Source organism: Phalangium opilio, unplaced genomic scaffold, assembly GCF_054372755.1.
Source record: "Phalangium opilio isolate 3A_F unplaced genomic scaffold, DU_Popi_V2 ptg000031l_1, whole genome shotgun sequence".
Lineage (NCBI taxonomy): Eukaryota > Metazoa > Arthropoda > Arachnida > Opiliones > Phalangiidae > Phalangium > Phalangium opilio.
Genome location: NW_028324158.1, coordinates 1,029,319 through 1,047,180, shown reverse-complemented (window position 1 = coordinate 1,047,180; position 17,862 = coordinate 1,029,319). Strand labels below are relative to the sequence as shown.

Genomic DNA, 17,862 nt, shown 5'->3' with positions numbered 1-17,862 from the left:
AAGGAAATATTGAGACACTGAACTAATTTTTTTTCATATAACATAGCCCGTTGTTTAATTGACATATGACGTCATAACTGGCCCACCTTCTGGTGGGAAAGTTTTTAGCTCGCGACTGGTGTTTTCTTCAAATGGTCGACAAAGATAAAAACCAAAATATTTTCGCTAATGATAGAACAAGAATATATCAAATACTTTAACGCTTATTTTTAACTAGCTAGGATACTCGGCGTTGTCCAGGTGTTTTAAGGAACTACAATCCGGAAAGTGTTTCCTGTTCATACGGGTACTAAACACGAAATGATCCTTAGGCGCACTCGTATGAAATATCTGCATGATGATTTTTTTAAGTTTTTTACAGCTTGCTCAAATGTAATAAGATAGGCCTATTCAGATTCTATCGAAAAGGTATAATTATCGATTAACGCGCTACTATCCCTTCAAAAATTTCCTCTACCTTTCTTCCAATGCCGTTGAGAACGCAACACGCATGATTGAACTTCTTTCCGACAGCACTCAGATTATGCAAGAAATCTGGCCACAACCACGGTCTCTGCACGCGCACCAGAAAGCACTCTGCCACACTGCAATCACCCACAAAACAGAACCATAAGAATGAAAATAACCAGAAAATATATTCTAAGGGGAATGGCTTTTGTTTTTTCTTTTCATTTCGGTTTTTTACCGCTCCGAGTGACGATTACGTCACGGAGAGGCATTTAATTGGATGTTTATGTCTGTGTATCTGTCTATCCGTGACCATGTCTTTGTGCCCATGACCGTGTTCTCCGTTTGCAAATCAGAGCAAATCCGTTCCCAATTTCTGAACCGAGTTAGCAAAAAAACCCGAATAAACCTCTTCAAGTCGAGAGCTATCTACCGACCTGAATATGCAACTATCGCTATATATTGATAAGCAACTACAGCCGTTAAAAATTAAATAATGAAATAGTCAAGTATTATTAATAGTTCCATAGACAACTCGATTGGTCTGTAAAAACTACCCTCTTAGTTATCCAGCATGATTGCTACCATTTCTCCATACTAAGATAAATTATCTCTAGCCGCTCAAAAAGAGAACATGCGAAAAAGAATGAAAGCTTGCCCGATCAGACCTATAACTGTGGCAATTTAATTGTCAAGTATTATTAATAGTTCCATAGACAACTCGATTGGTCTGTAAAAACTACCCTCTTAGTTATACAGCATGATTGCTTCCATTTCTCCATACTAAGATAAATTATCTCTAGCCGCTCAAAAAGAGAACATGCGAAAAAGAATGAAAGCTTGCCCGATCAGACCTATAACTGGGGTAATTTAATTGCGGTCCTGATTCTTGGTTTTGCGCAAAATAAAGGGGGGAAATCTATGAAATTCATCATCATTAAGATTATTAAAAAGACTTTTCACTAATCCGTCATGATTTTGAATGCCCAATATTTATTTTGGTTGATGCTGAGTCCATAACCCGGGTACAATTTTATTGTCCATAAAACTTACTCCATATGTATGTACAGTTTTTTATGCAAATATTATCCTAAATTTACCGCAAATAATGTTCCATTTCCTAAAAAATGTTCTGGCCTTATATTTGAACTTTTCACAAATGTTAGTCTAGATGCATTGTAAGTAAAACAACGGGCTCCACGTTTTGCGTAATTATTTAGCGTGTGTGCCAGGATATACAATTGGTAGCTCTCTGAAAATATTTTCTATATTTAACTACTTTCGGCACACTGTTTCATTCATGGTCAACACGTGGTTAACTTTGTCTAAATATAACTCCCCATCCTTTATAGATGATATACATTAAATCCAGAAATTAACAACCAGATACTTTTGATAAATACTGCGGATATCGGCCCTCTTAAAAAAATTATAGCTAAAAACTTAAGGTGGTGGAGGAAGAAAAGTCTACGTCAAAAAGGCGTGAAATTCCCGGGGAGGGGGAGGCGAAAAATGTTATAGACCTCTTTCAACTTGGAGAGGTGAGTGTGATGGAAATGTCGACGATGCAGTATGTCATAAAAATAGAAGCTAGTCCACACACTGATAATGTGGCGATACGCGGAAGCACTTATCAATACATTAAAGATAATCAGAGCTAGGTGCTCGGGCAAGGGACTATGGGAGAGGTTCATTGCTGCACATGGCCCGCCAACATTCCCCGGAATGCAAATCTCTTCTCCAAGATTTTAACGCCTGAGATTAAAAATTAGTTGTTGACGAATTTTCAAAACTCCCGTGTCAGAAATGAAGACCCGATTAAGCTCAAACATTATTGGCTGCGATTACTGAAAACGGGACCCCCAGAAAAAAAGATTGACCAAAAATATTATAAATGAGATACATAAAAAGGGATAGAGATGGTACCAATACATAGACCAAACTCAGCGCCACTATCTTCAACAACACAAAACTTTTTCAAAACGGATGTAGTTTTCCTTAACCTTCATTCGGTTAAACTTGGCTTATTTATAAACCATCACTAGGTATAACAAAGTGGTTGAAAACCTTCACTAGGTTTAAAAAAGTGGTTGAAAACCTTCACTAGGTTTAAAAAAGTGGTTGAAAACCTTCACTAGGTTTAAAAAAGTGGTTGAAAACCTTCACTAGGTTTAAAAAAGTGGTTGAAAACCTTCACTAGGTTTAAAAAAGTGGTTGAAAACCTTCACTAGGTTTAAAAAAGTGGTTGAAAACCTTCACTAGGTTTAACAAAGTGGTTTTGAGCCATTACTCGGTTTAAATTAAACTCAACTAAACTGCTTAGCCCATGATCAGTTAAGTTAGCCACGCTAAAAATCAAAATTTTCACCGCTGATGTATTAGTCCATTAGTGGAACTTTTAAACAGTCTCTCCCACAATACGAACCAGAACTTAGAATAGCCTGTATCAATATTCTAAAGGTCGTCCTCATAAGAATGAAATATTTTTAACACTACAGGTCTAGGAATAAGCCAAGTCCTAATGCAGTGTTTTGCAAAAGTTTTCGAGGTTGCGACATATCTTTTGTCATCTACTCATCTTTCCATGAGATTTGTATATTTGGACTTCAAAGATCTCTATTTTTAACAATTTCTTCATTTGGCTTTGGTCTTTGCCACCAAAATATTTGGTTGGTTTGGCTTGGTTTTACAACCTGTGTTATACAAGCTCACTAGACTAGACTCCTGCAAACAGTAGGTCCACAATAACTCAAAACTACCGCGTAGCGTGCACGTGTTCAGAAATATTGTATCATCTAAATCCACGAAGCCTACGTACGATTTTTTAACTCTGAATTTAAAGTTTGGTCTAAAATATCTCGACATGGTTTTCAAATGGCACACTAATGTGTCGCGACACAGCTTTCGGGCTATACTGTCCTAATAAATGCCGCGTATATATAAAATATAATTGGTACTGGTTTCACCCTAATTCTCCTATCTCTTTGGACTATTTTGCACTGAAGTTAAACAATTAGTTAAAACTGATCGCTTGCTGGTCGTGGCCCATGAGATCGAATCTGGTTGCCTATTTTTAATGCTGACAGGAACCCGATACTTGAAATGGACTGTATTTCAACACAAGTTAGTTTAATTATGCCCTTGTTGGTTTTGTCTACTTACTCTTTCAAAGCTTCCTTAAAACGTTCGGATTCTGAATTTTGGTTGTCCAATGTGACCCCCATAACCGACTCTAAAATAAAAAAGAAGCAGAAGTTACTATACATACAGTGAGGATACTTTCGCCAGCAACTAGTCTCGATACTTGCCCTAACGCGTTGATTTTATGCAGGGAAAATTACAGATGCTTTCAGAGTAACTAATCAAAGCCGCGTAATTTACACTGGATCAATTAAATTCGGTTCGACTAAATATCGTCAACACAAAGGTTCATTGTAGCTTGTTAAACGATGCAGAAATTGTATCTAGTTAAAGAAGGCTGAAGTTTTGCTGTACAATTAAGTAATGTCGACGGATAGCATTTTGAACATTTAAGTTACAATCAGTAATGATTTTTATAAGTCCGATAACAAATAATTTTGGTTCATCCTGTTTCTTGAATTACAGCTATTGCGTTTTCACTTTTAATGCCTTTAAAAGTACAAGCGTCTTAAAGTCCCGTACTTATTTTCCCTGCATAACATCAACGCGCTTTGAGAATTATAGTGACTGCTCGTCGGTGAAGGTTTAGACCCTGCACATTAACGCCAAAGGAGAGGAAGTAATTTTACCGGTGATGATATCCAAGGTGAGGTTGTTAACAAGAGTTTTAATGTCAAGGAATGAACCGTTGTTATTTGAGGTGAGTAATTTTCTCCAATAGGTGACATGTCGGGCGCAACACTCGTCGATGATTGGTTGAAATCGAGTCAGGTTTTTGAAGTGAAAGGAGGGCGTGAGCATACGTCTTCGAGTCTTCCATTTTTTGTCCCGGCTAAAAGTCAACAATTTTCAAATAATTTATATCTATCTATATCTATATAAATCAAAGTCCTGACTGACTGACTGACTGATAATCAACGCCCAGCCCAAACCGCTTGCCCTAGAAGGCTGAAAATTTGCAGGAACGTTACTCATAAGTAGTAGGCGCGTACTAAGAAAGATTTTTCCAATCCGCCGCCATCTTAAAAAATGGCGACCAGAAAAGTAAAAAATCTTCTCTATGCAACAGAGTCCGCGCGTTTCAAACGATTTCGAAAATATTTAGTACACTTAGTAGGCCAGGACAGATAGGCCAAAAAAGGGCTTGACCTAGAACATTTGAACATAAAGATGAAAATTGGTACATGTGTTGTTTTTGACCCAACAAAAATTATACTAAAAGTCCCCTGCTGCAGAGCGCGAGCTTTCGCCGCCATCTTGGAAAATGGCCGCCGGGAATGCCAGCTACAATGTATCCCACGTTCTTCTTCAAAAATTATGAAAATTGGTACACATTATGATTGGAACCACATGAACATCATGGCAAAATTTTACAGCTGTGTGTTTAATAGTTTGGTCGCCATATTGGAAAATGGCCGCCGTGAATGCTAGGTACAGTATATTTCACCATGTTCTTGGAAAACTATGGAAATTGATAGGCATTATAATCAGAGCTGTGTGAACCTCATAGTAAAATATTGAAGTCATTCATGAGGAAGTTTGGCCGCCATGTTGGAAAATGGCCACCGGGAATATCATTTAGATACAGTATATTCTGCAAAAATTATAAAAATTGGTAAAAATATTGTTGAAGACCGTCTAAACATCATACTTGAATATTGAAGACGTGCTACTGATAGTTTAGGCGCCATCTTGGAAAATATATTACAGATATATTTTTTTCGATATGTCTTTATTGAGTAGATGATTTTCATGAACGTATTAAACGCCATCAAAATAACTATTTACGAGTCTAAAATATCGATCGTCTACATTCACTGTTCTTTATACAAAATGTTCTGTAGACTGCAGGTACAAATAATGAGCGTTATAAGTTCATCTGATGCCGGTACGACAATGGTGTGAATGGGTCTTCGACTTTCGCGATCGCGAACCAATCCCCACTGGTCGGCATTAAATCGTTTCGTAGCTATTGTGGGACTTGAAGATAAGCTCGGAAAAAATGTAGTTTTTCGGCGTCGGTTGTTGGATGAAGCTTAGCGAGATCAAATGAGGACTTGACAGTAAGTGTGGCAACGGTTCCATTATACGTGTAAAATCAACATAGTTGAAGCGTGTCGTGTCCATTATCACCCTAATAAGCGGCAAGAAATCTCTCTACGGTAGCAGCTATGGCTTTCTTAGATGCAATATGGTCATTAAAAAATCGCAACGAATTTGTAAGATGTTGTTTATCTGTCATTACTTTAAACCACGCCTTATCATAACCACAACCAGTTACAGCACGTAAATGAAAGAAGTGTTCTTTAAAATTTTTTATCTCAAAGGACCTGTCGTGGCGGAGGGTGCCTGAGTTCAGTGTTAGGGTTAGGGAGTTCCTTGGGTTCGCCCTTGGTTCGGACCGTTCCTTGCCCCGTTCCGTGAAGGTTTTGCTGGGCCGCTTCGTCCCCGCCCAGGTGTTGCCTTGGCTCGCCCCCGCTATTGGCAACCCTCTAGGGGTCGCGGGTGCACTATTTGTTTGGACCGTATGGCACAGTTGTGCTTGGAGCGAACTCTTCCGTCCACTCGAGCCTTCTGCTGCCTTAATCCTTCCCTGTCACCGACCACCTTCTGACTGGGCTTGCCGCTGATGGTGTCCAGCTTCTGTCACCTGCTCAAATGGCGTTTGTCGGGCCCGCTGGCTGATACCGTGTGCCATAACGGCGGTTCCGCAATTTCTATTAGGAATATGATGGGGAGGGGCGCTGATAAGGCCCCCAGCTAGGTCTGTCGCCTAATCCAGGCCTCTTACATGCAATTATTATGAAAAAATCTTCAGGATGACGATGAATATGAATGAAATGTTAGAGATTTGTCTAGAATCTAATCTTAAACAACACTAGAATGTATAAACCCCATATTAAATTATATTCTCTAATCAACATGTTGAGAATAACAGCTTTGAATAACTTTTCTTTCTTTCAGATTTTAAGGCAATAACTTTCGTGTGGCCATTTTTAAAGATGGCGTCGATAATTTCAACTTCGAGATGGCCATTTTTGTTGTTAATTACGTTAATGAAAATCATCTATTCAAATTAGGAATTTCGAAAAGATTTATATATTTTAAATATATTTAGCATTTCCAGCAGTCATTTTCGAAGATGGCGCCCAAACTATCAGTAGCACATCTTCAATATTCAAGTATGATGTTTAGACGATCTTCACCCTAATTATTACCAATTTTCATAATTTTTGAACCATATACTGTATCTAAATGACATTAATGGCGGCCATTTTCCAACATGGCGGCCAAACTATCTAATTAATATCTTCAATATTTTACTATGAGGTTCACACAGCTCTGATTATAATACCTGTCATTTTTCATAATTTTCGAACAACATGGTGAAATAAACTGTACCTAGAATTCACGGCGGCCATTTTCCAATATGGCGACCAAACTATTGAACACAGAGCTTTAAAATTTTGCCATGATGTTCACGTGGTTCCAGTCATAATGTGTACCAATTTTCATAATTTTTGAAGAAGAACGTGGAATACATCGTAGCTGGCATTCCCGGCGGCCATTTTCCAAAATGGCGGCGAAAGCTCGCGCTCTACAGCAGGGGACTTTTAGTATATTTTTTGTTGGGTCAAAAACAACCCATGTACCAATTTTCATCTTTATCCTTTGACCTATAGGCGGGTTGAATGGTCTTTCAGGTTCGATTTGTTCCCATCTTTTTAAATGACGGCCAAAAACTTAAAACCCTTCTTTATAGAATAATGTTCGCGTGAAAAATAATAAAAAATGTCCCGACGGGCTGACGGGCAACGCCGAGTGCCCTCGCTCCTATAGGGTGCTACAAAAATATCAGTCATCAGTAAAATCTACCCATTCTTCATATCATTTTGATGGAAGTTCTTATTACACGCGAGCGACGCCGCGGGTAACAGCTAGTTAAATCTAAAATTACAGTTAAAAGAGTAACAAAACGCTGAAATTTGTTTTATTTTAGCTAATCATGTTTGCTAAAAGAAATATCAGCTAAACTACTTGGTGTTATACAGGGGTTTATGAGAATACGCGCCGAGGAATGAGAGGCTAACTAACACGCAGCGCCTCTAGCGGACTGAATTGAAAACTTTTGGCGGGAAGTTCGCGAATGGTAGATTAGCAGTTTAAAAATGGGAGCGCTACAATTATAAAATACGTCGCATTTTTGGCATTAGAAGGTTTACAAAATTATTTTAGGGATTCTACTCGTCAAAAAGTCTAAAATCTAATAAAAAACTAAACACATTTTTAACGTAAGAGATATTTGTAAATCAAACGAAGTTAATACCGTGTATTAGGGAAACTTCGTAACTAAGCAAGTTTATGATATTACCATCTATGTAAGTGTTCAAATTTAATAAATATGTTTATATTGTAAGTTAAATAAATTAACTTGCAAGTGTTTCTAGACAGACACATCATTGTGGTTAACTATACCTGTACATTTAATTTGGGAATTTGGGTGTTGGGATTAGATAAGCCAGAGGTGGATTAGGGGAAGTTACGAAAGAGGCCGAATTTCTGGATGGGCAAATGCTTTATAAAAGCGATGGGGGAACATAGAGCAACTCTTTATTTTTAAGCCCCCCCCCCAAAATGAGAGAGAATTCGCGAGGATAGCAGGGTAACGATATCGCCACCTAACGGATTGAAATATAGCGTCTGCTTAGTTTAGTGTATGATGTACAAGGCTTACTCAGTCAAGAGTCGTTTATAGTTAGAAATGGAACAATCGTCGGGAGGCGCGAACTTTCCCATTATTAAGAAGTTAATAGAACAATTAAAAAATGATCTCAGCTATTTTGTGACTTCCTCTGAAACTAGAGTAGCGTTGGTGGCCCATATTTTAAGTTCCAAAGCAGGGTAAATACCTTTCCGTTTAACATCCGATTTCTTTGGTGGTATTGTGACGGGGTTTTTTAAAGTCAAGCACTGGGTTGAAACTGATTTAAAGCGCGGCAAAGGCTTAGCTATCTTTTCCGATTTTTCGCTACTTTTTGTCGGTTACAACCTACAGACTTATTTCTCATATTTTGTTTGACCATTAAATAAAAAATTACATTGAGTTGATACTTCTTCATAACTTTTAGAGCTGTTAATACTCATAATAGGTCGCGAAGAGTTTTCAAGCCTAACTTCGGAGGCCATTTTCTCAATTTCCCGTGTTACTTCTCTTAACATCCACCAGGTAGAGACCTTAATCTTACTCCGTTGATAGAGGGGAGGAATTTTAACCCACCCAGCCGTTCCTCTTCCTCTCTCTCGTAAATAAAATGCCCCCACAGTGAGCCCTATGGCTCGTTCATAACTTCCCCTAATCCACCTCTGGATAAGCTTAAGTCTAAAAACTAACCTTTTCTCTTTCATCGCGTTAATTCATTCATTTCTTTTAATGCAATGAATTCTAGAACTTTGAAAACGGGTAAAATTTCACCCCTTCTGGGGAATTTCAGTAATAATTCCTACAAATAACTACACAACAACCCTATGGCTTCATTTTAGGACGCGGTCATTTACCCACCAATTAGTGAACGCGGCGGCTCGCTCGGCGCGTACAGTCTTTGAGCATACGTAAATGAATGTTCTGCATTATTTGGATTTATTTCGAAAATAATTATTTTATAAGTTTCAAAATGGTCGCGTATCCAAAACATATTTTTGTGAGTACCTACTACTTCTCTGCGAAACATATTTCGGGAGTTTCTTAGGTAAAGCGGTTTTATGAGTTAGTTCTAGGAATATTCTAAGGAACATTTTAGTATCCCATGAAAACGATTGTTTTACTATTCATACCTGAGTAACAAGCCTTCTCCCAACCATGCCCTCAGAAAATAGTAATCGTCCGATTTGGTCAATAATCGAGGGTTATTCATCAGAGCCTAGAGCAAAAAAGATCGCAGAACATTTAGATAATGCCAAGGAAGATAATCGACCGACTGTGTTCCCTTTTCACGTGGGGATTACATCTTCCTTTCATACATGCTAACGAGAACAATACCATGGTTCTACGTTGCAACGGTTGGGGTACATTCAGTTATTACCATTGTATGCCATAATTCATGTACTTAAACACTCACTGTGGAAAAATAACCCTTGGACATTTATATGTAGGGACCTTAAAACACACGATATTTCCACCGCATAAGTGGGGACCAAACTTGCAGACTAATTTCAAAATTCAGATATAGATGTAGCAAGATGAAAGTTCACACTTGTCAATGAAGTGACTACGTGGATCATGAAAGTGTCAATTCACAAAATGTCCCCAGATATATGGTAGAAAGACGGTTGAGGTCCACACATGTAAACCTCAAAATAGATTATAATCTTAATGATAAATTAGAAATAGATCACACTGCGTAAATTCCATTATAATTACCAATAATTAAGAAATTAAAACAGAACATACATGAAATTAGAATACCTCTAAAAACGTTTCAAAATCCCCCAAAATGTATTTTCGATATATGTTAAATAATCTTAGCGAGAATCAAAATGAAAGGATTTTTTACCGCATTTTATCGAAATTTTAAGATATCTCCAAGCTGAAACATTCAAAAATACGTAATCTAAAATTATTAAGTACACTGTAAAAAATAATGGTGCATTCCTACACCATATATGCGGTTTTTTTCGGTGCCAAAAATGACACCATTTATGGTGTACTTCAATACCATTTTTATGATAAATTCACGCCATTTGAAAATATTATTTGCAAGTTTTAAGGAAATATTAGCCATATATGCACCGTTTTAAGGAAATATTAGCCATATATGCACCGTTTTAAGGAAATATTAGCCATATATGCACCGTTTTAAGGAAATATTAGCCATATATGCACCGTTTTAAGGAAATATGCACCATTTATAATGCTTTTTAACATCTTTCTCGGGAAATCTGTTGGACTCTAATATTACTACTTAGATTAAAGGTCTTAAACGTAGGCAAAATTACGCCACGTGTGTCACATAACTATACCAAATGAAAAGAAAAAGGTGTTAAATATTTTTCTATAGTTAGCACCACATTTAAGGTGTAAAAAAAACTCATTATTACACCATTTGAAGTCCCTTTTTACTCCATGTCAAAGCCCTATATACTCCATTTCAAAGCCCTAGGCTATATACTCCATTTCAAAGCCCTATTTACTCCATTTCAAAGCCCTATTTACTCCATTTCAAAGCCCTATTTACTCCATTTCAAAGCCCTATTTACTCCATTTCAAAGCCCTATTTACTCCATTTCAAAGCCCTATATACTCCATTTCAAAGCCCTATTTACTTCATTTCAAAACCCTATATACTCCATTTCAAAGCCCTATTTACTCCATTTCAAAACCCTATATACTCCATTTCAAAGCCCTATTTACTTCATTTCAAAACCCTATATACTCCATTTCAAAGCCCTATTTACTCCATTTCAAAACCCTATTTACTCCATTTCAAAACCCTATTTACTCCATTTCAAAGCCCTATTTACTCCATTTCAAAGCCCTATTTACTCCATTTCAAAGCCCTATTTACTCCATTTCTAAGCCCTATTTACTCCATTTGAAACCCCTATTTACTCCATTTGAAACCCCTATTTACTTCATTTGAAACCCCTATTAACTGCATTTGAAACCCTATTTAGTCCATTTGAAACCCCTATTTACTCCATTTGAAACCCCTACTTACTCCATTTCAAACCCCTATTTTCTCCATTTCAAACCCCTATTTACTCCATTTCAAACCCCTATTTACTTCATTTGAAACCCCTACTTACTCCATTTCAAACCCCTATTTTCTCCATTTCAAACCCCTATTTACTCCATTTCAAACCCCTATTTACTCCATTTCAAACCCCTATTTACTCCATTTCAAACCCCTATTTACTCCTTTTGAAACCCCTATACTCCATTTGAAACCCCTATTTACTCCATTTGGAACACCTACATACTCCATTAGAAACCCTACTTATTTACTCCATTCCAAGTCCCCATTTAAGCCCCTGTTCACCCCATTTCAAGTTGATTTAACTACGGTAATTAACAGTGTCTTCCATTCGGCTGAAAAACCCCGCAATTTGGCGGATTTTGGATTCGTTATATTACGATTAAAAGTTCCCTATGGAAATATAGTAATTCTCGCGAACACGAAGATATCCGCGTTAATCTGATTATCTAATGAAGATTGAGTGGTTAGGTAAAATGAGCAATAATTCCTTGTGTTTTTTTAAATATTAAGCAAAATTTAGAGTTTAGAAGAACTAAATGTTTTCAAATCGGAGAAATGTACCTTGATAAAGCGATTCACAAATTGTTATTTTTAAGTTATTATGAAATTGAACATAGAATGAGTACCCAAAATCAATTTTCTAACGTAATATAGTGCCTATAAGAAACGACATAAGCAAAACTTTCATTTTTAAACGCTTTCACCGATAATAAGTTCGTTATTATTGATATTGTTTTAAATTTTTGCATTTATGGGATATGAGTATATGCATGCGCTTACTATCAAGAGGTCAAATGCTTAAAATTTGGAACCGAAGGTCTCAAAGACACATAAGCAAAACTAACCTATGCCTTTCCTAACCCTAACCTGCTGATCTATAAAGCAAGCAATATAATAATAATAATAATAATGTTTATTTTTCAGTAAAAAAAAATTCCACTGAAGGCAACCAGATTAAGGACAAGTCCCATTATCGCACTGGTTGCCAAGACAGACATACAAAAATTAAATTAGAATAAATTAAATTAAAACACAAGTTGGGAAACCAAAATAAACCTCTCCGAGCCGAGACGAATTTACTTTCCAAACACAGGTCCGCCAGCCAATGAGACAAACCGGAAATACATAGTTCTAATCGGCGAGATATTGCCATGAACATTTGTAAAGTTTAAAGCGTTTAATAACTTCCTGCGTATCCTCAATAATTCTAATGAGGACCTAATATCTATCACTTAAATGTGTATTTAACTTTCGTCTCACTCTGAACCGTTAAGACCTTCTATAAGAGGACATGAAACAAGGTCAATTCTGGTTATAATCTAGGTTATCATATCTCATAGACCCAGTCGTTTCAACACGTATGGAGAGATAAAGTATTAACATCCTTATTATTCAATGAAGCTGAAAGTTACGTTTACACTATATATAAATGTAGTAAAGATGAATTAAAAAGTAAACACAAAATTTTAAATGTTAATATCAAAAGATGTTCTTGGAATATTGAGATGAAACAGAGCTTTATAGCTACACAACTACTAAAAGAATCGTAATGCCGAAAAATATTTAAGTATTTCCATTTAATATTCTGCAAAAAGAAAATGTTATCGTTTTGTAAGAGATCTTTTCATCCTACTCGCTTTATATTAACTTTGATATGCGTGTAGTGTTTCGATTCAGATGCAATTTTCATTACTCGTTCTATATTAACTCTCACTTTTGTCAGTACATAGAAATGTTTATCTTAAATAATTAATTAAATAAATATAAATGATATTAATTATTTTAATCGCCAGTAAATAACTTTAAAAATAGTTAAATCGTTTAAAATAAAGTTGTTCCTATTATCTTTCGAAACTTTGCTAATATTGACGTTTAAAGTGAAGGGTACCCCTCCTGCCCGCTTTTTTCAAATTTTGGGGTATATACGATTCGTTTCCGTTACAATAATAGATAAAAAACGTATTCGCGTGAATCGATGGTGGAAGCCCTGCCATTGGGAGGCTAGACGTTTCTCGTAACCCTAGCCGATCGCCGCGTATATCTTGAAACCAAACGATGACGAAGGAAAAGAAGCCAGAATGTAGTGACTGGCGTCCATGTGGAATGGACAAAGACCTGAAGATGGTGGTGCATAGAAGCTGGTGTCAATGTGCAATTGACGAAGAACAGAAGATGGTGGTGCATAGAAGCTGGTGTCAAGGTGAAATTGACGAAGAACAGAAGATGGTGGTGCTTGGAAGCCAGCAAGTACAGACTAGTGTCCATGAGGAGAGGACGAAAACCGACACTGGTGGTGTGGGAACTCAAGTAGAATAGCCAGCGGAGACAATCACAGTTTTCCAAATTTCCGTGAACTGTCAATGCAGTCCGGAAATGGGGAACACGTTTGCTCCGATACGCAAACTGCGAACGCAGTCACGTGGGGTGTGACAGACAGACAGACAGACACACATACACGTCCAGTGCAATACCTCTCCGTGACGTCATCGTCACTCGGAGAGGTAAAAAAGAACAATTTTTAAACATGGTATCGCTTTTGTTTGAGATAACTATCAAGGTCATTTTTAAAAGTATAAATTGTCATAGAACATCTAATGTTAAAAGGAAGCGCATTCCATTAAAAAAAAGTGTAAAAAAGCATCACATCTACATTTTGAAATATAAAAAGTTAAGCATTCATGCCTCTCGTTAATACTAATATAGTCTAAAGGGGGAAAATAATAACATCCGTTAATGATTCTAAACAAAAAAATTAAACCAGCTTTTTGACTTAACAAATACATTGGCAAAAAATTCAATTGTTTCAGACGAGTACTATAATCCAATCTTTCACGATTGCGATTCATGTTAAAATTTATATAAGGTTGACCATGGTAAAAGGATGTAAAATAACGCAAAACCCTCTCGATGGAATCTATATCTTTCTTTAAATAAGGTGACCAGACCTCTACACCATATTGTAGCAATTTAATAACCAGAGCATTAAAAGATATAAACGACGCTTTCGAACGTCCAAACGTTCTACGAATCAACCAGCTATGCGACGGGCCTTAGCAGTTATATAAATAACATGGTTAGACCACTTAAGGTCACTTGAGATTTTATTTTGGAAATGGAAGATGCTTATTGTTCAAAACCTTAAAAAATATAGCGTTATTGTTCAAGGACTTAAAAAATAGAGCATTTTTTGCGAAAAGGCCCGCATTTATTATCTTATGACCTAATATTAATCTCGGTCTGTAGCATTAAAATTACAATGATTATGCCATGAAATATTTTCGAATGAGCAATAACTGAAATCATGTATCGAGCTTGATATGATAGAAAAGCCTTCAACGTGTACATACACAATGGGAAAGATAGTGAAGTCCCACTGAACACGACAATAACGATTCCAGTAAATGGGGTGATATGGGACTTGAATGGGGTAAATAGGGGTTTGCAATGGTGCAAATAGAGGTTTGAAATGATGTAAATAGGGTTTGAAATGGTGTAAATAGAGGTTTGAATAGATGTAAATACAGGCTTGAAATGGAGTGAAATAAGGACTTGAAATGAGGTAAATAGGGGTTTTGCAATTGTGTAAATAGGGCTTGAAATGGGGTATATATAAACTTGAAATCGGGTAAATAGGGAATTTAAATGGGGTAAATAGGGACTTGAAATGGGGTAAATAGGGACTTGAAATGGGGTAAATATAGACTTGAAATGGCGTAAATAGGGGTTTTGCAATGGTGTAAATAGGGGTTTTGCAATGGTGTAAATAGGGGTTTTGCAATGGTATAAATAGGGGTTTTGCAATGGTATAAATAGGGGTTTTGCAATGGTATAAACAAGGGTTTTGCAATGGTATAAATAGGGGTTTTGCAATGGTGTAAATAGGGGTTTTGCAATGGTGTAAATAGGGACTTGAAATGGGGTAAGTATAGATTTGAAATGGGGTAAATATATACTTGAAATGGGGTAAATATATACTTGAAATGAGGTAAATAGGGGTTTTGCAATGGTGTAAATAGGGGTTTTGCAATGGTGTAAATAATGGTTTTGCAATGGTGTAAATAGGGCTTGAAATGGGGTAAATATGGACTTTAAATGGGGTAAATATGGACTTAAAATGGTGTAAATAGGGACTTTAAATGGCGTAAATGTAGACTTGAAATGGTGTAAATATGGACTTGAAATGAGGTAAATAGGGTTTTGCAATGGTGTAAGTTTTTAAAAAAAAATAGCTCCATTTTCATATTATTTTAACACCAGTTAATGGTATAATCGAAGGTGTTATTTTAATCCATTTAGGTATAATTTGAGCACCTTTTATCGAACGATGTTTTTTGAGACCTTTTTTGTACCATTCATTTTCGCTAATGGTGTTAATAAAATTTCATACCATTTCAACACCTTATCAAGGTGTACAAATAGTGCAGAATAGATTTTACACCACTACAACACCATTTAGGTACCATAATTTAGAGTGCATAGCTCCATTTTCACATTATTTCACCATCTTTTATATGGACCTTGCGAAGGTGTTATTTTATATCAATTGCGCACCTTTTCAAGGATGAGGTTTTTTCAGCCCTTTTTTACACCTTCTATTTAAGCGAATGGTGTTCAAAACATAACTCCATTTTCAACACCTTTTATATGACCCTTGCGAAGGTGTTATTTTATATCAATTGCGCACCTTTTCGAGGAAGAGGTTTTTTCAGCCCATTTTTACACCTTCTATTTAGGCGAATGGTGTTCAAAACATAACTCCATTTTCAACACCTTTTATATGACCCTTGCGAAGGTGTTATTTTATATCAATTGCGCACCTTTTCGAGGAAGAGGTTTTTTCAGCCCATTTTTACACCTTCTATTTAGGCGAATGGTGTTCAAAACATAACTCCATTTTCAACACCTTTTATATGGCCCTTGCGAAGGTGTTATTTTATATCAATTGCGCACGTTTTGGAGGATGAGGTTTTATTCAGCCCTTTTTTACACCTTCTATTTATGCGAATGGTGTTCCAAACATAACTCTATTTTAGCATTATTTCAACACCTTTATATGGGCCTTGCGAAGGTGTTATTTTATATCGTTTCGGTATCATTTGTGCGCCTTTTTATGAATGAGGCTTTTTCAACCCATTTTTACACCGTTTATTTAAGCGAATGGCGTTTAAAAAATATCATACTAATTCTATGCCATTTGAGCACCATTTAATGGGGTATTCGATAGGGTTATTTATATAATTAAGGTAACATTTGCAAACCTTTTAAAGAATTATGTTTTATAAACCCATTTCGACGCCATTGGTTTAAGCTAATGGTGTTTTTAAAATATCGCACTATTTTCGTACTATTTCAGCACCTTGTCAAGGTGTACAAATAGTGCTCATTGTTTTAACACCATTATGGCGCTATTAAGACACCACAATTTTTTACAGTGTAGATACGAAAAACCTTCCCATATTTTGCAAATATCATTTTAATCCATGGATGATTTGTATTCAGTCGAATCTAATCTAATAAACCAAACATTAACATGAATATCAGTATAATTAAAAAATTTAAAACAAATTCGCTTCATGTTTGTGAATTTTCTTCGTTACGTTCATTACTCATTATTAAAATATCAACCTATTTATTCCACTAGAAATTAATAAAAGTGAACGATTAAATTACAAATACGAGAGTTTTAAGTAAGTTCTACTAACACACTTTCGGGTATTCAAACCCAACACCCTTCGCTCCTTCGTACCTTGTGTCCCATTCGAGCGAATCCCATTCGACCGTACGCGTTTCCCAATCAACCGAAAACAGCCCAAATGTGCGGTTTTGGGAAAATATATATCAAAATTTAAAAAGCAAACGTTTTCACTTTTTTTAAAGGAATTTTTTTACCCTACAGTTTTCGTTGTATATATATATATATATTGGGTTGGTTAAGTTAGGTTAGTAATATTTTATAAATCATTTAACTATGGTACGCCTTTTCCAAAATATTATTAATGTAAAGAAAGCCGCCTTTATTAGCAATTCTCTCCATTATCAATCACTCTTAAAATTAAATTTTGCATTTCAAACATCAATATATATATATATATATATATATATATATATATATATATATATATATATATATATATATATATATATATATATATATATATATATATATATATATATATATTGATGTTTGAAATGCAAAATTTAATTTTAAGAGTGATTGATAATGGAGAGAATTGCTAATAAAGGCGGCTTTCTTTACATTAATAATATTTTGGAAAAGGCGTACCATAGTTAAATGATTTATAAAATATTACTAACCTAACTTAACCAACCCAAACCTAACCTAATATAACAGTAATGTTTTGAAAAAGGCATATTATTTGAGAAGTCATTGAAGCTATAAAACATCAATATTTTGGAAAAGGCGTAACATGGTTAAATGATTTATAAAATATTACTAACCTAACTTAACCAAACCAAACCTAACCTAGCATAACAGTAATGTTTTGGAAAAGGCATATTA

The 17,862-nt window shown here is 35.8% G+C and overlaps 1 protein-coding gene across 5 annotated transcripts in view; it reads right to left on the bottom strand.

Annotated features, from left to right (window-relative positions):
- LOC149687026 (cytochrome P450 4V2-like) overlaps nt 1-17,862 on the bottom strand; it is a 43,823-nt gene that overhangs the window by 12,266 nt on the left and 13,695 nt on the right. For all 5 annotated transcript variants that reach the window (XM_089869539.1, XM_089869535.1, XM_089869536.1 and 2 more), the window contains 4 exons: nt 9,421-9,506; nt 4,218-4,420; nt 3,610-3,679; nt 458-584 (listed from right to left, as the gene is read on the bottom strand). In XM_089869539.1, the coding sequence (XP_089725665.1) occupies nt 458-584; nt 3,610-3,679; nt 4,218-4,420; nt 9,421-9,506 (486 nt within the window). The remainder of the gene's footprint in view (nt 1-457; nt 585-3,609; nt 3,680-4,217; nt 4,421-9,420; nt 9,507-17,862) is intronic.